The 22,019-nt window shown below is 33.2% G+C and overlaps 6 protein-coding genes across 6 annotated transcripts; 3 read left to right on the top strand and 3 right to left on the bottom strand.

The window, feature by feature from the left end:
- Positions 1–1,976: 1,976 nt before the first annotated feature.
- Positions 1,977–2,889, top strand: LOC133680649 (early nodulin-93-like). The gene is made up of 4 exons (XM_062103684.1): positions 1,977–2,216; positions 2,305–2,366; positions 2,480–2,555; positions 2,652–2,889. The coding sequence occupies exons 1-4, from the start codon at positions 2,123–2,125 to the stop codon at positions 2,747–2,749; spliced, it is 330 nt and encodes a 109-aa protein (XP_061959668.1). The 5' UTR covers positions 1,977–2,122; the 3' UTR covers positions 2,750–2,889.
- A 1,441-nt stretch (positions 2,890–4,330) lies between these two features.
- LOC133679529 (protein ADP-ribosyltransferase PARP3) lies at positions 4,331–9,091 on the top strand. The gene is made up of 17 exons (XM_062102145.1): positions 4,331–4,820; positions 4,912–5,107; positions 5,193–5,300; positions 5,389–5,446; positions 5,540–5,609; positions 6,126–6,300; positions 6,390–6,523; positions 6,605–6,842; positions 6,979–7,106; positions 7,195–7,271; positions 7,344–7,504; positions 7,587–7,796; positions 7,886–7,988; positions 8,068–8,150; positions 8,227–8,370; positions 8,455–8,637; positions 8,732–9,091. The coding sequence occupies exons 1-17, from the start codon at positions 4,507–4,509 to the stop codon at positions 8,777–8,779; spliced, it is 2,430 nt and encodes an 809-aa protein (XP_061958129.1). The 5' UTR covers positions 4,331–4,506; the 3' UTR covers positions 8,780–9,091.
- An 888-nt stretch (positions 9,092–9,979) lies between these two features.
- LOC133679530 (beta-1,6-galactosyltransferase GALT29A-like) lies at positions 9,980–11,705 on the bottom strand. Its single transcript, XM_062102146.1, has one exon. It carries the CDS (start codon positions 11,313–11,315, stop codon positions 10,173–10,175), a length of 1,143 nt encoding a protein of 380 aa, XP_061958130.1. The 5' UTR covers positions 11,316–11,705; the 3' UTR covers positions 9,980–10,172.
- LOC133680218 (probable protein phosphatase 2C 55) lies at positions 11,348–12,471 on the bottom strand. Its single transcript, XM_062103026.1, has 2 exons — positions 11,918–12,471; positions 11,348–11,384 (listed from the first exon to the last, which is right to left on the bottom strand). Exons 1-2 carry the CDS (start codon positions 12,469–12,471, stop codon positions 11,348–11,350), a joined length of 591 nt encoding a protein of 196 aa, XP_061959010.1.
- A 6,020-nt stretch (positions 12,472–18,491) lies between these two features.
- Positions 18,492–19,614, bottom strand: LOC133679440 (zinc finger A20 and AN1 domain-containing stress-associated protein 3-like). Its single transcript, XM_062102045.1, has 2 exons — positions 19,351–19,614; positions 18,492–19,242 (listed from the first exon to the last, which is right to left on the bottom strand). The coding sequence occupies exon 2, from the start codon at positions 19,205–19,207 to the stop codon at positions 18,728–18,730; it is 480 nt and encodes a 159-aa protein (XP_061958029.1). The 5' UTR covers positions 19,208–19,242; positions 19,351–19,614; the 3' UTR covers positions 18,492–18,727.
- A 1,767-nt stretch (positions 19,615–21,381) lies between these two features.
- On the top strand, positions 21,382–22,019 carry LOC133680219 (protein SUPPRESSOR OF K(+) TRANSPORT GROWTH DEFECT 1; the record flags this gene model as incomplete). Its single annotated transcript, XM_062103027.1, is given in 4 exon segments — positions 21,382–21,618; positions 21,621–21,731; positions 21,733–21,763; positions 22,009–22,019. Coding segments are annotated over 4 exon segments (390 nt in total), but the record flags the coding sequence as incomplete, so codon positions are not given.

Here is a 22,019-nt window from a genome sequence, read left to right on the forward strand (position 1 = left end):
TATTAAATCCTCCATTACAAAACAAAAAAATTAGAAATTAAAAGTTACGTGAGTAATAAATTCTGTTTTTTATGTTTTAACTTACATTTTATTTTAAAAAAACATTAACTCATTGTTTTTTTAGTATTTTTATGGTTTTGATATGTTTGTCTTCAAAAAAATAATTTTAATGTAATTTCAAATAAAAAATATTTTTGAAAAGAAACTTGAAACATAATACTAAACACATATCATGGTGCAAAAAAAAAGACTAAAAACAATCAATTAATTTTAAAACATATATTATTTTAATTATCATTCATAAAAATGCGAGAATCTATATTATTTTTCAATTCTTGAAAACTTTGTACAATTAAATAAAAAATTTGTTTTGGATTAAGGGGGTATTTGAAAGTGTAATAACGGTTGTTTTTCAAAGCATTTTATGTTCTGAAATGCATTAAATAATATTTTTTTAAAAAAATTATTTTTAATATTTGTATATCAAAATGATTTGAAAATACGAGAAAAAAATTAATTTAAAATAAATAAAAATTAATTATTTTTTTTAAAACAAAAATAAAAACTAAGAATAAAAAAAAAATAAAAAGGTTAAAAAACACCACTTCCTAAAATAAACCGTCACAAACAAATGATGCTTAGTTGATAGAAAATCTTTAGACTTCAGAATATATATATATATATATATTGTTCACTACAAAACAACATTTTATCGACACGAAGCTATTTGCAAAAAGCCTTCGCTCTGAAATATCGGTTTGACTTAAAGTTAAAATTAAATGTGTCCATGGTAAATATTTTATAAAAAAATGTGTTTAGATTGACAGAGTTTTTCAAGTGTAATTAATATTTTCAAGATTATAATTTCAAAGTCATGAAGAAATCTAAAATACTAAATGAAAACATCTCAATCTTCCCAAATATACTTGAAAAAACAGTTTCTAACACAATATAAAAAACTGCAGAAACCGCAACAGTGCCCGCCAGCCACCCACCCACCCAAGCCAAAACCATGACCTGAAACGGAAACCATTAATGAACAAGAAGCGAAGTGACATGTTCTTAGACTTGATGGCTGTCTCGTCTCCCTTTTGGTAATGGGGACACGTACGTTTGCATCCGAAGCACATGAGAGGCTTATGAAACCAGTGGCTTTTTACCTGCCATGAGGAAAAGGAAGATCATGTGTTGTTCTTCTCTCTTCTTCTCTCTTTTTTTATTTCTTCCTCTGAGAATATGTGCCTTTATTAAAATATAAAAGTGCTAAAGAATGGATTTTCTTTTCTCTGTCAGTGATGCTTTGGAACCTGTAAAACCCGATTCCAGTCTGAATTCAGTGAATGCACTCGTTTACATGGTGGGGAAATCGATTCCAAAAAAACTCTTCAAAACCACGTCGTTTCTATTAAAAAAATAATAATAAATTAAAAGCTGAGTCTTTTTTTTATCAAATTAAATCGGTTCAAGCTTCGACATGTGAAGTCGATACAAGTTTTATAACTATTATGTATTTTTTTTAAAAAAAAAAGAGTGCATCTCAATGCCCCTTGTTTTTATTAAACAGCCATGCTCTCAATTGTTTGGAGAAAGACAATCATCCCCCAACTATCCAAAGTTCTCAATTGGATCCCTAATAAGAAAATTCCCAAATAATCCATGATTCAAATTTATGGTAGAAACGATGAGTTTTTAAGCCAAACAAGTCCTCGCTTTTACGATTTTAAGAGGGAAAAAAATTAAGGTGCAGATTAATTGGCTGGTGCCCGATAGGTGAGGAATCTAATTGAAAGAAAATTATTTTTATTTGAGGATTCAATTGAAAATTAGGTGATGATTTCAAGACAAACCACCCTCCCTTTTATCATCAATCAATACATATTGGGACGAGTAAAATGGAATCAACCGACCGTAGCAGAAACCAGAGTAAAAACAAGTGACTGATGTTAGAAACCATCAAACACTAACCTTGAACACCTGGGGCTGTCCCTCCACGCATCTACTACAAAATCTATATAAATATGCAACAAGATCTTGCTAATTTCATCATGCAAAACTTTCCCCAAACTTCCTCTAACTTCTCTCATTAACTAGCCAGCATTGATCTGTCCACTTACCTCTTACAATGTCTAAGAATGTTGTAGCTCAGTCTCCTCTTCAGAGAAATAGCTTAGCCTCACTTGACCAAAAGCTGGCCATGGCAAAGCGCTGCTCACATGGTACCTTTTAGTTTGCTTGTTGCTGGTTTCTAATGCTAGAAAATTTAGTTAAATCTGTAAAACTAATTTGTCTTATATGGATCAATAGAAGGAGTAGTTGCAGGAGCTAAGGCAGCTGCACTTGCTACCATTGCCACTGCTATTCCAACTGTAAGCCAATCCTTTATTCAACTCGTTACAAAAATAAATAATTCAATCAATGAATAACAGGAGAATTCTTTTATATTTTCTTATAAAGTCTACCGTGTTTATATAACATGTAGCTGGCTAGTGCAAGGATGCTGCCTTGGGCAAGAGCCAATCTGAATCACACAGCTCAAGCTCTCATAATTTCAACAGGTGATTAATTAATTGCTATCCAAATTAAACAAGCATTATCCACATGGTAATTGTTATTTTCTTCTTTTATTGATGAAATTATACATTTCCTTGCAGTTGCTGGAGCGGCATATTTTATAGTTGCTGACAAGACTGTTCTTGCTACTGCAAGAAAGAACTCCTTCAAGAGTCGCAGCTCTAGCAATGAGGCATGATGACTTAATTTTTAATCTGAGGTCTTAGTTATATAGACCTTGTTTGTAGTTCATCAAGCTATTTGCCTAAGAAGCAATTGTATTTGGAAACCATCATCTATATGTATGAATAAATAAAGATGGATCAGTTCACATTTGCAGCCTATGAAAGTATTTATTGTTTTCTTGTGAAATCAAAACTCAACTGAGTGGAGAATATGATTAATCTCGTGTCAAATGAAGGGTGTGTTAACCTTGTTTCCAGCCTAGAAACAGAGAAATTATTCAGCCTACAATGAATGCTGAACAGCTGAAATTTCATAGGCTGGGTATAAAGAAAAAGATGTTTCTGTTGATAGGTCTCAGATTAATATTATTACAAGAAATAACCCCTCTCAAAACCAGCATTAGATGCCCACAGAGTTATTACAAAAGCACCGTTTTACTGTAGTTATAATTTCGAGTACAAAGCTTAGGTCAAACCGCGAGTTGGTTGGATAACTCATGAGTTAACGAATGTTTCCTTAAAGTTGATTGAGTGAACTTACTAAATCATTTAAATTTAACTGAGTCAGGTTCCAATTTAGTTACAAAACAAACCTGACCCTTTGCCAGGCCCTTCTGTCCTTTCCCGAGCTAGTCTTAGCTAAATTGATCACCGAGTAGACAGGATTAGATAGCTATGCGTTTTACTACCAGTTCTCACGCTTGTTCTTTTCCCATGTTCCAAACACAAGCAAGAACCTCAAAATAATCACTACAAATCCCATAGCATTGGATTGGCATACCTAGGAAAGATAAATCAAATGATCCCCTTTACTTTTCTTTTACCCATTTTTTTTTAAAAAAATGAAGGCAGCAAATGATCTACCATGTAAATTTTATAAAATACTCTTGAAAATTAAAGAAAACGCTTAAAAATTGAATAAATAATGAAAAGGCTAAAACCCACTAATCAACTTGAAATACTCTTAATTTTTTCGTATATTTAAAACTTTAATTTTAGAATAAAAGTTAAACAAAGTACGAAGAGATCAGAAACCTCTTCTTACAAAAAACTGTGATAACCATCCTGAGCGCGCCTTGACTTGAACAATCGAATATAACTCTGCCTTCCGCTTAATGCTCCAGGTGTTGGTCCAGAGAGGTACGAAGCTGCCACGTTGCGGAAGAGAATCAAACCATGCCCCAATGGGCTCATGCAGAGACTAAAGAAACCAGATGAAACTCCCATCACATTACAGTAACAGTTTAGATCACCACATGTCAACGGTTGCAGATGTTAAAGAAACTCAATTGGACAAGTGTCAAGTTCTTACACCCCCTTGATCCACATGTCGTGTTTCGAGGAAGACAGAGGATGAAGAGCTACGAGGTTTGTAACAGAGCCATCATTATACGTGTCTAGCTTAGAAGGTCGTGTCCTTACAAAAACCTGGGTATAATAATGTCAAGTAAAAAGGGTTTATAAAGTTTGTCTAGCTATATCGTTTTGGTATATTGAAATGCTAGTAAGATTTGGTTTTAGAGTTGGAAGTTGATCGAGTTTGAATACAGAAAGGATCCTAAAGAAAGATGAAGGTTAGTTCTTGTTCCTTGAAATTCTCAGCTTGGTTTCAAATTAATGGAAATTAATTCCTTGGTTTTTACTTAGTTGATATTTTCAATCTCTCAATTTTAGCATATTGTACGTATTGAAATATAAGATATGTATTGTTTGATTAGAGCAGGTTAGGGACTCTGTAATTCTGTATATTGTACTAACACTACCTGCATGCATGTGTGTAAAGGTCCACGAAACAAGATCTCAAGTTCATGCACCATCTGATGAAAGCAGGATAATGACAAGGAAGCAGAAGGTAGGTCAAAGCCAGGCACATGAAGGAGAACAGTCACCAAAGAAGAAGGCAAAGAATGGAAAGGATCAAAATGATAGTACAAATGGGAAATCTGAGGATAATATTGCTAAAGAGTATGAAGAGTTTTGTAAAGCAATTGAAGAGCACCTTTCTGTTGAACAAATGAGAGAAATTTTGGATATGAATGACAAAGATTCCTCCTCTGGCTCTGATGGTGTTGTCACTACTAAATGGCAAGTCAATCCCAGCCTAATTGAAAACTTTTAAGAATATGAGAATTGGCTGGGTATTATCACTGATAATGTTGACTTTTTTTTGGGGCAGCCAAGATATGCTCTTTTTTGGGCCACTGGACAAGTGCCCATTATGCAGCAGCAATTTGGATTTTGATGGTAAAAGGTGTTCTTGTAAAGGGTTTTACAGTGAGTGGTCTAGTTGCACATTCAAAACAAGAACTCCACCAAGGAAAGAGGAGCCACTCAAATTACCTGATTCTGTTCTCAACTCCTCAGTTGCAGAAGTAACTTACACTTCTATCACGGAAAATTTTTGTTTTGTGCTTCCACTTTCGTTTTGTTGAATGTACTTGTTCTTTAATACTTCAGTTGCTAAAGAAGCATCAGGATCCCAGTCGCCGGCCTCGCCAGGGTGCCCCAATTAAACCTTTGGCAGGAATAGTGGTCTCTTTATCAGGCCGTCTTTCACGAACACATGTATGTTCACTGTTCTAATTATTGGTTCCGTGGTTTCCTGGTATGTCTGCATTGCTAATTGAATTTGAACTTGTGTTGGTGTATGCAGCAATACTGGAAAAGGGAGATTGAGAAACATGGAGGGAAGGTTTCTAGTTCAGTCAAAGGTAATTAATTCACTCTGAAAGATGTGGTTTATGAGTTTGCATGGATTCTTGTGTTGATATCATTTCTCTCACCAACATTTTTTTACTCCGCAGGCATTACTTGCCTAGTTGTGTCACCTGTTGAGAGAGAACGTGGTGGTTCTACGAAGCTTGCCGATGCCCTGTGAGTTCAGAAATTTGTTTGGGCTAACGACTGTATCTTCAGACAGATAAAATATGGGATATTCCTGCTCTCAAACAAATCTCTAATGCAGAACATTTGGTCTTTGTTGTTTCGACAAGTTAAATTAACATGCCTTTTCCATTCATACAGAATACGTTCTCTGTATTTATTAGTTTTCATCATAGATTTCTCTTATAATATGTGTGTGTCAAAATGTGACCTGCGAACAAATTTGGGATCATCCTTCTTTTTCTTTTTGTTACTATAGTTAATTTTTAAAGTATTTTTTTTAATATTTAAAAATATATTGAAATAATATTTTTTTTATTTTTAAAAATTTATTTTAAAGATTAGCATATTAAAAAAAACACTGAAAAATAAATTTATTATTTTTAAGATTAACTTATTAAAATGATTTAAAAACACTTAAAAAAATTATTTTTTAAAAAAAAAAATTTAAAAGGCTAAAATAAACGTGTTTTTAAGGCTGCTTTTTTTTTTTGTTTTTTCATAAAGGGAGGCGGGCATACCTGTAGTAAGGGAAGATTGGTTGCTTGACAGCATTGAAAAGCAAGAACCGCAGCCAATGGAAGCATATGATGTTGTTTCTGATCTTTCTGTGGAGGGAAAAGGAATTCCATGGGACAAACAAGATCCCAGTGAAGAGGCTCTGGAGTCTATTTCAGCCGAAGTAAAGGGCTTTTTAACTCTTAGCTTCTAAGAATGACTCCTAGGAAATAAATCTTCTCCTAATCAGCAGATCGTTTCTGTGTATTTCAGCTAAAACTATATGGCAAGAGAGGAGTCTACAAAGATACTAGAATGCAGGAACGTGGTGGACAGATATTTGAGAAAGATGGGATATTGTACAACTGTGCCTTCTCACTTTGTGACCTGGGCCGAGGACTGAACGAGTACATAATATGAAAGAACTGTTGATCTTAATTGATTTTTCTGTAACTACCTGAGCTTATGTTTCATGTTAACTGGTGTAGGTATTGTATCATGCAATTGATCACAGTACCAGATAGTAACTTGCATTCCTACTACAAGAAGGGGAAAGTAGGTGATAATACAAATGCGGAGGAGAGGCTTGAAGAATGGGAAAATGTGGACAATGCTATTAAGGAGTTTGTCAGGCTCTTTGTGGAACTTACAGGAAATGAGTTTGAGCCATGGGAAAGAGAGAAGAAGTTCGAGAAAAAACGACTCTGTTTCTATCCGATTGACATGGTACAAAAATGCTTCTGTTATAACTCATTGGGTGGATTAATTTTCTATCTTGCCTTTTCTTTTATATATATATATATATATATATATATAGATGGATGGATGGATGGTTGCTTGATTGGGAATTTTGTTTGGATAGGATGATGGTATGGATGTGAGACATGGAGGGCTTGGACTAAGGCAGCTAGGAGTTGCAGCTGCGCACAGCAGCCTTGAACCCAAAATTGCTTGTCTTATGAAGATTTTGTGCAGTCAGGAGATATTCAAGTATGATCCTTCTATAGATAGTTCCCATCTCCATCTGCTTTCTGCACAATTTCTTTTGTTTTAGATAATCTTGTTTCCTGTTTGGCAGGTATGCTATGATGGAGATGGGTTTAGACTCTCCCGACTTGCCAATGGGGATGCTTTCAGATTTACACTTGGAAAGATGTAAGGATTTTCCTTTCGTTTCCACCCTTTCTTTTTCTTTTTCCCTCGCGAATAACAAACTAATCTCATCAGGTGAGGAGGTCCTGCTTCAGTTTGTAGAAGCCGTGAAGTCAATGAAAGAGACAGGACAAAAGGCTGAGGCTGTTTGGTCAGATTATAGCCAAAGATGGTCTACTCTTCTGCATTCGACTAGGCCTTTCGTCTTCAGAGACTATCAGGATCTTGCAGATCATGTAAGGCCAACCCAAGCTTCCTATCCATTCTAAAGTCCCTCTAAATTGGACACTAATGCACGATTACGGATTGGGTTTTTAGGGTGCAGCTGCATTTGAGACTATCCGAGACATAAATATGGCATCACGCCTTGTAGGAGACATGTTTGGCTCAACCCTAGATGATCCGTTGTCAGATAGATACAAGAAATTGGGCTGCTCAGTTTCTGCACTAGAGAAAGATTCTGATGACTACAAGATGATTGTGAAGTACCTGGAGAAAACTTATGAACCAGTCAGAGTCGGAGACATTGTGAGATTACACATCTTAACATCGCTTATGCAATCAATTCTGATCAATACCATGTTATCAATTTTACAATGTTTAAATTGTTGATGTAGGACTATGGTGTATCAGTTGAGAATATTTTTGCTGTTGAACCAAGTGCTTGTCCTTCTTTGGATGAAATAAAGAAGTTGCCAAACAAAGTACTGCTATGGTGTGGTAAGTTTTCAGTCCGAATCGACCGTACATCCTTGTTCTAGCAGAGACTACTACCTACTTTTGTTTATTGCTCTCTTAGGCACTCGAAGCTCAAACATGTTAAGGCATTTGCAAAAAGGATTTCTGCCGTCAGTCTGTTCTCTTCCAGTCCCCGGTTACATGGTAATATCAATGGCTTACAATTTAAGCATGCATCAATATTCTAATCTTGGCACTGAAATATTCATTTGGCTTACAGTTCGGGAAGGCAATTGTTTGTTCTGATGCTGCTGCGGAAGCTGCTAGGTTTGGTTTTACATCAGTAGAAAAGCCAGAAGGATTTTTAGTTCTAGCTGTTGCTTCTCTCGGGGATCAGATCATAGAAGTGAAGAGCCCACCAGAGGTATGTTAATGTTATTTCCAGCTTGAATGGAAAAATTGGCTATAACTCTCCTGGAATCCTGAAAAATTGTTTCGATCGAGGCAGGATACGAAGTCGTTGGAAGAGAAGAAGCTTGGGGTGAAGGGATGGGGCAAAAAGAAAACAGATGAATCTGAACATTTTATATGGAAGGATGACATCAAAGTTCCTTGTGGTCGCCTGATTCCATCAGAGCATCGAGACAGCCCTCTTGAATACAATGAATATGCTGTTTATGATCCAAAACAGGTATAATATGCTGAAAATACAGCTTACAAGCAAGTTTCAGTGACAGCAGTTTCTTTTATTTGGTATTTACTTTTGTGAAATGTTTGAATTTCAGACAAGAATAAGGTTCTTGGTGGAGGTCAAGTACGAGGAGATGAGCTAGATACTACAGAGCCTTGAGAAAAGGGAAAGGCCAAGGAGCGAGCTGGGCAAAGAGCAAAGAAGGGTTCTGTACAGACCTTTTTGTCTTTGTTGCCGCTTTTTGCCATCTTCTTGGATGGACCCTTGGGGTAAAATCCAAAGCTTTTCAATGGGGGTGAATGGTGAAGGATTTTGTGCTGCATATAATCATCAGAACCTGTGCTTTAAATTGTTGTTACAATAGCATATCCGTCTGTAACCTTTCTACTTCTGCGGTGAAGCACAAAATTTCTTGGTTCATCTCTGAGTGGAACATTTGGCAATAAAAAACTTATCAACGTGAAAATACATTGTACTAATTTTATTCTCTCTGGAGATGAAATACTAAAGAGGGTGCGATGCTGGACTTGGCGGGGGAATCGAGGGAAGCCATTGTTTTCTTTGAAATGATTGGCTTCATGATAATGCGTTTCCATTGAAAGAAATGTACAAGAAGGACCTGATATCCATTGCCGGCTTAATTGTTGCTGTACCAAAAACCTCCCAGGAAATCCATATAAGGCTATCTGTTCTGAGCTCATACTTTAGACATGAACGTAGGGTTCCATTCGAGTAGTAAATTACTTCAATTGGAGTCAAAAGACGAGATAAGTTAAAAACAGCAAAAAGATTCACCAGGTTTTGTTACTACCCGAGCTAAAAGGTACTGCGCTACCCAAACTGCCAGAACTAGTTTAGTAAAACACTATTTTCTCCATAAATTAGTGAAATTTACTGCCATCGACTGAACATATTATCCAAGACCCAGCAGTGATTTCAAATGAGCATGCCAAAATATATAATGCATCGAAGCTATCGAACCTCATCGAGGTATACAATAACAGCACATGAGAACTTGAGCCTTGCCCGCATCTCAATGATAATTTATCATTGCTTCTGAATGTTCCAATCAACTTACAAGTTTAACTTGATAAAGGCAGTGCAAAATTGACAAAATCTTTCAGATTCATAACATGCAAGTGACTTCAAGGTGACAAAACTATTCATATTGAAATATTCCTCCAGATTTTCCCAACAGTAAACCCACAGTGATATGTGCATATCTAAGCTATGATAAAGAGTTATTGATACGATAACTAAAAGAGAGCACTTTTATGCAGCAAAGCTTGAAGAACTCAACAAGAGCATTTTCAATCATACTAAAAGCAAATGAGACCACAGATCTTAAAATCATTTTCTTAGATTCCAGTATTGCCCTAGACTATCTTAGATAGTACAGGGTCAGCATATGCGACAGAAATATTCGACTACTGTGTTTTCATAACCAACTCGTAGAACCAGCAACAATACAGAAATTTGAGCTTGACAACTAATCAATCAATCCCGCATAAACAAAAGATTCAGCGTCTGAAAGATCATTGATAAACTATAGCAGTAGGAAACTTAAACGTGTCCGTAATGAAAGGTATTGCCTGTGGATTGTTCACCAAATCGTGATAAAAATCATACTCTGCCTCGTAATCATGTAACTTAAGCTCAGCCTTTTGATTACTATGATAATGATGCCTAGCTGAAGCTGATTTTCCAAACCCAAAAATACCAACTTCGTCACAAATCCCCACTGCAAGCATTACAGCTTGCAAACCAGATGAGTAGTGGAACATGGAACCATCATGAACAGAGCCCCATTCATCCAATGACTTCCTTGTCTCCTCCACAAACCGTTTCAGCGAATAATATTTCACAATCCTCGCACACAGCACATCAAAGCGCGGATCAGTGACAATCGAAGGAGCGTTGTGAGATGAATTACAAACAGTATAATCCAAGAAATGTGCTGGTTGACAAATATACATAACCATAGGGACATTAGCCCCATATGGATGACAAAAACAACCTTGCCTCCTTCCACAAAGATGCAAAATATTGCTATTTACAAAAGAAATATTAGTTTTGACCCCCACATTTCGCTCATATCTCTCCGTCCTCGCATTGTTCAATCGGATTACAACCTCATGACCATCAATCAACTCTCCATATTCTTTCTGCATCAAAATCCCACTATTCCCAACTACAGCACAAGAACCGTACCGCCTTTCCGAAACCACCAATCCATCATGCCTATCGATAGGACCCTTCACAAGCCCTATTAATTCATCCATTATTTCAGGCTGATACCTCTTCTTTCGCAACCAATCATGTAAAACCCTCTTAGCATCTAACCAATTCCCATAAAACTGAGGGGACCTACGCATTGCTAAAATACCCTTAGACTTTCTTGCTTTAACACTAAACCTATACGCTCCTCGACTATCAAAGTTCCCTTTTAATAACTCTTTTATTTCATTCTTGGCTTGTGCTTCTCCTACGTCAATAGCCGCGTATTTCAGCAGCGTAGAATTAAAAACCGGAACTTTTTTCCGTAAAATCAAACTGGGTTCCTTCACCTCAATGGAGCTAAACCCACCACCACGTCGGACTAGGATCCTTGAACTGAGTGTCAGAGAAAATATAATTAGCAGTAGAATACTAAAAAGTGGAGGAGCTGACCTTTTCATTGGCACAATGAAAACCGAGTTATGGGCACTGCTTAATTTTCCCACAGAGTATTTGCATCAGATTCATTTCTAGTTTCAAGAAACATGTGCATCACAAGAGAAATCAAGAAAGTATAAAGATCAATAAATAAAAATGAAATTTTGGATGAGTTTGTAGAACAAAGACACGTTTTTTTTTCTTTGTTAGCTTAAATAAAACTAAAATAAATATTTGAAAAGAAAGCTTGATGTCACAAGAAAGTGAAGTAGGAATTGCAAGTGAAGGAGATATTTGGGAGTGGAGAGGTTTGGTTCAGAGATGGGAATTTCATGACTGGCCGTGGAGAGAGGGAGTGAAAGAGGAGGAGCTGCGAAGTGGTTTGGTTGTGTGTTTTGCTGGGAAATTGTGATCGAAAGTCTTTTGTTGTTTTTATTGGTTCATTATGGAATTGGATTGTATTTTAGTCCTTGTTATTTTTATTTTTTTATGAGTTAATCCTTCTAGCTTAGAAAATTATAAGTTATTACTTTGATCCATAGTTTTAAAACCTGACCCGGTCATTGACCCGGTCCAGTGACCGGGTCACGGGTCAGATGGGTTGACCAACCCAAAAAAAATATGCTTGATTCCTTCAGACTCAGCAACAACTGCAAAGGGAGAGTCATAATCCTCGCTGGTTGAATTCATGGACACAACAGTTGCGATGGTCCAGGCAAGATCCTGAGGACAAGATCTTCCTCCATGTTCTTGAAGAATTTCCTCGATCTCAGAGCTGAAAAGATTATTGAACAATCCATCGGTACCAGCAACCACAATATCCCCCTGCTCCACATCAAATTCACCAAGGAAAACCGAAGCCCGGCGCTTACCCTTCTGAACCCAATTCCCCAATGAAAAAGGGTAGTTGAAAAAGCTATGCTGTGTCGGTGACCTGTAAACAAGCCTTTTCCCTCTAAAAACCATGAAACCGCTATCACCCACGTTGGCATAACACAATCGGTCTCTTTTAAGGGTAACAACACAGGCAGTGGATGATCTTAAAGCAACAGTCTTGGAATGCGCTTTTAACAATATTTTATTGAGATTAACATCCCCTTTAGGCTTCAAGGATCGAAGAGCTGTGAGATAATTGGACATAAGTTCTCTTGCGAAAATCCCAGAATCAATTCCTTTCATAGCCCATCCACCAACACCATCAGCCACCCCAAATGTTTGCCTTTCTTGGCAAATAAAATGAGCGTCTTCTCCCAAACTTTCTGGGTTCGACTCCAACTTTTTAAGAAATGGGTTTGACAAATTCTTGAAATTAATTAAGTCTTCTTCTCACTTCTCTGCTCTGCAATGCTCGTGATTCGTCTCTCTGCTCTTGTCGTTTTGGAATTTGGCCTTTCAATTGTAAAAGGCTAAAACGACGTCGTTTCGGGCATAAGAATATATATAAAAAATAAACCCGGGTCTCAGTCGGGTTTGGCCGGGCCGGTCGGGTCTCGGGTTGACCCACCGGGCCGGGCCGGGTCTTAAAACACTACTTTGATCAAAGTTGATCGTTAATTCTTTTTTTAATGTCCAAAACTCTAATTTCACTCTGTTAATGCTTGGAAATTTGGACCTAGGAATGGAAAATGTGTTAGGAAACAATAAATAAATTGTCATGGAAAATTAATAAGAGGATGATTCTATAAATATATGTAAGTACAAGGATTAAATATTTGGTTTTTAAACTAAAGGGATTAAAAGTTTGTTGAGATACTATTTAGATGTATCTAAATCTAACTTTTAAGTTTACTAGATTATTTTTTATTTGAAAAATATTAAATTAATATTTTTAAAAAATATTTGAAAAAAATTCATGCATCACAATATTAAACACATAATTAATATCTATAATCTCTGATTATCCAACATGATGTGTTTCTACTTGACTATGAAAGAAGATTTTATTTGATTAATAAGATACTTAACATTAAAAGTAGTTATAAATTGGCTAGTGATAACTAGGAAAAACTTATACTTACTCTTATATTATATATGTTATTTGCTTTATCAAATACAGTATAATAAAACAAATACAACTACTTTATTTTTCATCTTATTTTAAATCAAAAAATATTATCCTAACCCGTTTATAATATTATATTGTTTTTCATAATCTTGTCTATTTCGTTGTTTTATATATATATATTCATTGGAATGGGATTTGAATCCCGTAATTTTAACATTTTTTTAGTATTAAGTACAAATGCAACTTCATTAAAATCCAAAATTAGAAGATGTGGGTGTGAAAATTTGTAGACATTGAATTCATCTCTTGTGTTGAAAATGATGCTGGTTTCTGGGCCTCTCGTTCTTTGTTTTCCCGCTTGACCAGGCAATGGAGGCTTGTTTGTTTGCATGGTGCGGTGACCATTACAAGATAGAACTCCTGTAGAGATTTGTCATCGTGGTAATTTAGATGTGTCGTTTGCATAACATGTCGCGGTGGGGTATGAGAGGAGAGGACACGACCTGCCGCCTAGACCAAGTCTTCCACCACTTGTACGAGTCAACTTTGGAATCTACCACAACGTTTCCCGTTGCCAAGTCTTGGTGGAAAAAATAATTTATCGGAAGAAAAGGAAAGGAAACTTCTACATTACTTCGCATTAAAGTGCTGATAATTGGCGTTATAGATCGCTGCATTTTTTTCCACTCGGAATGGCTACTTGCACAGCTTCCAGTCCGTGTGTGTACACGACCGTGGACTTGCCTGGAAAGGAATTGGATTCATGAGTTTATTGAGTTAATCCATTAATTTATAAATTATTTTTTGTTAATTAGTTCAATTAGGTTATTAAAAACTTACATTGGGTTTATCTTATTAAATTTAATTGAAAATCTAATCTAGATTAGATTTCAAATCTTGAATTTTGATGTTCAATCCACCTACCAAACGAAGCTGAATTTAACAGATTCAAGAACAAGATTAGTCGGGTCTTAGAAAAGAAACTTCAGAGGACATGATTTATTGCTTTGAGAGTCACAATTATACCGTAATCTATACAGTACAGTCACTAAGAACCCAGATTAAAAAAAAAAGGCACGAAATAAATGAACTTGATGGTATTTAGAAAATCCTGCATAGTTGATTTTGTCCGTGAATATAAAACTCAAAGGTCTTTTAGAGTCCAGATCCATTGATGCTTCATCCAAATATTTCCTTTTTTAATCTCTTCCTGTTCAAAATAATTTCATGTTTGATAATTTTCCCGTTCTATTCTTCCTTCCCGTGTCGTTTTTTTTTTTTTTTTATTTCAATGGTGGATATTTACACGCACTCCATTTCTCCGGTTGCTTGGATTAAACACCCGAAAGATTAAAGAAAAAGATTGTCGACTTAAGATACGAACAGACTCGTAGATTTCTGCTGATGAACAAGAAAAGGTTTATTTTTTTGTTATAGATGGAAAACTTGGGGGAAAAAAAAGAGCTTTTTGGGTAATAAAGATAGATTTTTGTTGTTTTCACCGGCAATCACATGCAAGAAATTGCTAATTTTTTTAAGAAGATTATATTTCTTGATTATTGAATATTAGAAATTGCTAATTAAATTTACTATCAATTTAAGGCTTAGTTTGGTAGCACAGTATATCATTACTAAATGTATTTAGCTTCTGTAAATTCCCTTCTTATTTATATTGATGATTTATTTAAAAGTGCAATAGAGATTTTTTAAAAAATATTTTTCATTTAAAAATCTATTAAAATAATTATTTTATATTTTTTAAAATTTATTTTTAATATCAATACATTAAAATAATTTAAAATTACTAAAAACAATTAACTTAAAATAATAAAAACATCCAAATTTGATGCAAAGCGGATTCAAATGGGACCAACAGGACTTTAAATGCAGTTGACTTTGCTTTGCTCTGTAGCCTTTTTCTTTTTTCTTTTACTTTTTGTTTTTCTTCGTGTGGTCTCACGTTTCGTTCATTTTTAGACTATGTTGGGAACACGGTTATGACTGCATTATCAAAAAAATTTAAAAATTTTTTTTTGTTAAAATTTAATATGGTTTGTATGTTTTGGATCGTTTTGATATGCTGATATCAAAAGTGATTTTAAAAAAATAAAAAAACATCACAGACATTTATTTTGGCACAAAAAATTATTTAAAAAGCACCCATAACAACACTGACAAACACACTTTTAGTTATTGCTTTTCAAGGAAAGAGAAATATTTTTTTACACTGAAAAATAATGAAAAATCACTGTATCCATGTCTAAAATTTGTAGTCTTCCACTTGCAAGCCCTTGAGATATTTTGCAAGGAAAAAAGAAAAGAAAAGCTGGCAGACATAATAGAATACAATTATTTTTTTCTTTTTCTTTTTTTGGATCGGCATTAATGTCCATGTTAAAAAGTAAAAATAGCAACTAGCTACAAAATGCAGCATTATTTACATGCCATTAAACTTTACTACTCGGTTATTAGTTGATTATATATGAGTTGTAGCTACGCAACAAAACATGTACAGGAATAAAATAAAATATATTATATAAAAAATTTATTCATTTTCTTTGATTGGATAATTGAAATCATTTTTTAAATATTGTTATAAGTTGCTTAATTCTTTGATTTCTTATTATTAAATAATTAATATTATTTACTTTGATTATTTCTTTAACATACTCACTCAAACCCATAATTATTTTAATTTTGATAAGTTTGGCGTATACTAACACAATTTTTATTGTCGTTATGGCCTTGTTTGTGCTATCAAATTAATCACAGTCAACAAACAACCTTAATTGGTCTATAGATAAAATTTAGATTAAGCTTATTGCAATCACTGGAACATCACGTGAACAGTCATGCACCACAAATCACTGAATCATGAATTCATATATAATTGAAAAATATAAGAAACAAAATACTAGATAGAGAGAGAAGTATTAAAAACAGAGTTTATTAAAAATACTGGACGAAAGACATGAAACCGTACATCAAATAATTGAAAGCTGACATTTAGAATAAAACGAGATGATATATCCGTGCTGTCACCGGTTTATAAAATAAATATATTTAATAGTATTATAATTATAAATCAGCACTAGATAAGTAATAGAAATTAAAGGTATGACGGAGCAAATATTTCATGACGAAAAAAAAAATTGTGTTGGTGATAAAAAATTTAAAGACTGAACAAAATGATTTGTAGCAATTTACAATGTTTTTTGAGAAAAGATACAGTGCTTTTACCACATGATTTAACTTTTCTGTTAATAAAAAGTAAAAAAAATTACAAAACTAAATTATCTACCAACTTAATATTAAAAAAAACTAACAAAGATGGTTTTTTAAAGAAAAAAAACCATGATGAAAAACGTTGTAGCAATTGACAATGCTTTGTAAGGAAAACTATAGTGTTTTCCCCAATAAAATAAAATAAAATAAAAAACCATTTAGAAAAATATTATAGTAATCTACAGTGTTTTGTGAGAAAATTTGCAATGCTTTCCTCGTATGATTTAGCTTTATTATAATTATTATTCTTAACCAACTCAATATTAAAAAAACATCGACAAAGATAATTTTGGAAAAAATCATATGGGAAAACATTGCAACAATTCAGTGTTCTAAAAAAAATTATAAAACTAAATTCTTAATCAGTTCAATATTAAAAAAATCGATAGAGATAATTTTAGAAAAAAATAACAAAACAAACACCAAAAAAAGAAAAAAAAATCATGTTGGAAACATCGTAGCAATTCACTGTGTTTTGTAATGAAAGCTACAGTGCTTCCCCTACATGATTTAGTCTTATTTGTAATGACTTGTAATTGTAATTCTCAAACAACTCAATATTAAAAAAAAATTGACAAATATAATTTGAAAAAAATTATAAGAAAAAAAACCATGTGGAGAGACAGTATAGCAATCCACAATGTTTTGTGAAGAAAGTTCCCTACATGATTAAGTTTTATTACAAAGTTAAATTTTAACCAACTCAATATTAAAAAAAAATCTACTAAGATAATTTTAGAAAAAAATATTACAAAAAAAACACAAAAGAAACTGGAAAAAAACTATGTGAGGAAAAACTGTAACAATCCATAGTGTTTTGTGAGGAAAAACTTGTATTTATTTGTAATTGTAATTCTTAACTAGCTTAATATTTAAAAAATAAAATTGACAGAGATAATTTTAGGAAAAAACATAACAAAAACAGAAAAAAAACATGTGGGAAAAAACACTGTAGCAATCAATAGTAATTTTCGAGGAAAGTTACAGTGTTTTCCTCACATATTGTAATTGTAATTTTTAACCAACTCAATATTAAAAAATAAATAAAAAAGATAATTTCAGAGAAAATCATAAAAAAACCATGCGAAGAAACACTGTAGCAATCAATATTGTTTTAGAGAAAAAAATTTACAAAACTGAATTCTCAACTAGTTCAATTTAAAAAAAATCTACAAATATAATTTTAAAAAATAAAAAAATAAAATAAAAAAAACTATGTGGGAAAACACTTCAACAATCTACATTATTTTAAAAAAAGAATTACAAAGTGAAATTTTTAACCAGGTCAATATTTAAAAAATAAAATCAACAAAAATAATTTTGAAAAAAAAATAAATGCAAAAAAAAAAAAAAATAAGAAAGTTGAAAAAAAAAAGAAAAAAAAGGAGAAATATACTATGAATTACTATTATAATCCACAATACATTGTGTATGGAGGAACAATGATTCCCTCACACCATTTAAAGTATTATTAATAACTAACATGTTCAAACCACGTAAAAATTTAAAATAAAAAATATTATTATTTAATAATTTAATTATATATAAATTATATTTATCGACGTAAAGTATACATGGTTACACAACAAAATATATTTTGAAAACAAACTACATATATTTGATCATCTCTTTTAATTAGATAATTAAAATAATTTTATGATAATTAAAATAATTTCATGATTATTTTAACTTGCTTAATTGGTTGATTTTTTTTTTATCACTAAAAATAATCAGTTTGATAATTTTATGATTTGGCATAGAAGAAGAAAAAATCAAGGCAGGCGGCGGGCCAATTTAACCTCTTTCCTATACCCATTAAATAAAATCATCACCGTCTAGCCAACCATGTTAAATTAAACCAATACACTATTCCAAGTTCAAAAAAAAAAAAAACGATATAATATTCTCATTTCAATCAACACCCCCAAATAATTCAATAAAAATGAACAGCCCAAGTGATTTGTTTTTTTTTCTAAAAAGGAAAATACTAAAATCTTAGCATTAAATATTTGAAATTTACACAAACCACACAACTACAACAATACCCCCAACAGCCACCAACCCCACGACCACCACTTCCTCTTAACACCGCCACCGGCCGACATCACGATGGAATTCGTAAATTGCAGAATTAGGAGACCTCCATTAAATCTTTTGAAGCTTCTCACCCTTAACAACAGGATTAGCCTTAGCGATCTGTTCTTTACCTAAGCTCTTAAAATCAAACTCACAATCATGTTGTTCTGGGTACCTATGCGTTCCACAAAACACCATACCACACCTGCAGTTAAATCCCGTCAACCCTACGCGCCTCCTGCATGTCAAGCACCTATTTGGCTTCTGCTGGGGAACCACAACCGTAGGTTCAGCCTTAAACTCCCCTTTTTCATCACCTTCCACCACCAACACGGGAGCTATCTGGTTCTTTATGACATCAACGGTTGGGGGTGAAAAGGAAGAAACAGAAGCAGATGATGATGGGGCTAGGAGCTGATTCAGGGGCTGTGATTGACGAAGATCACCATAACATTTAGAACACAGATTTTGAGTTGCTGGGCTTCCAAAAAAACCGCAGTTGTTTACGCAGAGACGTGGTTCTTGGCATCGGTGTTGTTCTTCTGCCATTGTCTTTCAAGATTTCTTGATTTCCTTGTTTTAATCTAACACGCAAAAAGAAAAAAGAAAAAAAGCCAAGATTTAGAAACAGTCAACAACAACAACAACAACAACGCTAGCTGCGCTCGGCCACAACAAATCAAACATATTACCTGTTTTGAATTCGAGGGAAGAGCAAAAGGCAACGAGAAAAAGAGAGGGTTGAAAATTATATATGAAGAGAAGGGAAGAACTTCTGGTGTGGAAAGGGAAAAGGAATCCTGTTTCAGAGAGGATTCCCACACACCTTCTCCTTTTTTCCTCTCTCTGTCTCCTTCGGTTTTCTTTAAGGTTAGAGAAATGTTGATTCTCTTTATATCGTGATAATTAAGATTTAAGAAGAAAATTGTAGCCGTCAAGATGTTGGAGAAGCCGTTTAAGTCACGTATATTCAGGGGTGAATTAATTAAGGTTATTGTTAGGAATTATGTTTTTATTTTATTTTATTTTATTTTAAGGATGAGTTGTTGAAGGTGGACCATTTCTATTTACGCGTTGGATGAAGATGCTGCTGCTAGAAACATTGAATGTGTACAAATTAAAGGTTTAGATTTAGATTTTTTCATGTGTTTGCAATGTTAAGATTGAAAGGACAAAACCAATTAGAGTTTGTTGTATTTGTTTTGCAAGTTGTATCATGGATGATGAAATTAATGAAATTGAATGTTTTTTTTAAATAAACTGGTGGATAATTCAAAAAAAATTATAGTGTTGAGATAATAATTAGTGATATTTTATTAGTTATTTTTTTAATTTACTAAAAAAAAAGAAACCGATAAAAAAAAATCATAATCCATAAAAAATAATAAGAATATCTATACCTAGTATTTCTCTCTTTTAACTATATTTATTTATTTTAAATGGATTCTAGAAGTAACTAATAAAATACCACTAGTTATTTTATTAATATAATAAAATTTCTTGAATAATTTTGGTTATTTTTAAAAATAATTTGATTAGGTTTTTTTAATTATAAGTTAAATCAAATTCATCGTTTCTTTTTTAAATCCAGTTAAATTCAATTTTTTATCCCCTTGGATCCTTGAACCTATAATCACACCTTGCCCCACTTATTTTTATGTTTTCTTGAGAAGAGCCCTCGCTTAGACAAACTCATGTTTTTCTTTTTTCTAAATTATCATAATATTTTTTAATTTTTATTTAAAAATATATTAAAATATTTTTTTATTTTTAAAAAATTATTTTTAATATCAACATATTAAAATAATTTAATAATACTAAAAAAATATTAATTTAAAATAAAAAAATATAAAAATTTTAATTTTAATTTTTTTTAAACTTTTAAAATATAAACAAAAGTCATTAGCCATCAGCAGAGATTCAAGTACCGTATTTGTTTGAATAAATCTATTTGGATAGTCACTGTCATCCCTGTAAAGGGATCTAGACATGTAACCTATTTGGATCCAAAATTCATGTCCACTTGAATTGAATCGATCAGGAATCTCTTCGTCGGTGACAACATGGGTCTCTATCAGTGAACAACTCCTTGATGCTTTGATAGAAACAGAGACAATGGAAAAACCAGGGCATCAGAAAAAAAGCCACCCACGATCTTACCGAAAGATCTTACCGACGACATCCTTCAATCTTCCTGTTCAAATGTAAAGGTAAGAGAAATCCAAAAACCAGGGCTTCAGTATTGAAGAGCTGCTCCAAATTTGTTGAAAAAACTTTTGAATTTGGTTAATGCAAAAGTAAAAAATATTTTAATTTTTTTTCATGAGAACGATATCACGGAGAGCATTGATGAACAATATACAGCAGATTTTATAAATGGTGCATTTTTGTACCAGCCATAATAAAATACCATCTCAATTTAGTTCTTTTTAATGGTTAATGATCATAGTAACAATATTTTCATTTTTTGTCCATATTTATTTAACATAATTAAAATTAAAATTAAAATTAACCTCCATTGAATTTGATTTATTCAACATAATTAAAATTTTAAAGAGTACTACGTCAGCAAGTTGTCCATATTTATTTATTATTTTATAAATTCAATTCACTTCCACCATCTAATCAAAACACAAATAAAATCAAATACCTGTACAAATCATTCATTCCACAGAGGAGTGTTTATGTCCGCAGCAGTACCGTGTTATCCATAAGATTCTTGAAGGCACATTCATGTTTTTGTATTCTTAGCAGAATCTTGTTTCCCTGCAAATCAAATCAACCGGTTAGAGAAGAACCCTAAAATTCGTGAAGCTATCAGTAAAAAATTCACCGAGTATCTTCGTCGGGCGGAGGAGATCAGGACTGTTCTTGATGAAGGAGGTCCTGGCCCTAATTCTAATGGGGATGCTGCTGTTGCGAGGAGGCCGAGGACTAAGCCTGAAGATGGCGAGGATGGGGGTGATCCGGGGAAGATAAGTTGAGAGCTGGATTGAATTCGGCGATTGTGAGGGAAAAGCCTGATGTGAAGTGGAGTGACGTGGCTGGGCTTGAGAGTGCCAAACGGGCTTTGCAAGAAAGCTGTTATTTTGCCAATAAAATTTTGTTTTTATATTTTAAAAATATTAAAATTAATTTTTTTTTATCTTTTTAAATTAAATTTTTTTAATGTTTTTAAATTATTTGAATTTGTTGGTATCAAAATAATTTTTAAAAACTAAAAAAATTATTTTAATATATTTATCAATAGAAAATATTTAAAAAACAATTATAAATACAAACAATAAATTTATGCTATAGAGAAACACCCTATTCTTCATAAATGTCAGTGGTCTTTTGTTATGACTTAGATACAGTGTAA

The sequence above is a fragment of the Populus nigra genome, chromosome 19 (assembly GCF_951802175.1).
Source record: "Populus nigra chromosome 19, ddPopNigr1.1, whole genome shotgun sequence".
NCBI lineage: Eukaryota > Viridiplantae > Streptophyta > Magnoliopsida > Malpighiales > Salicaceae > Populus > Populus nigra.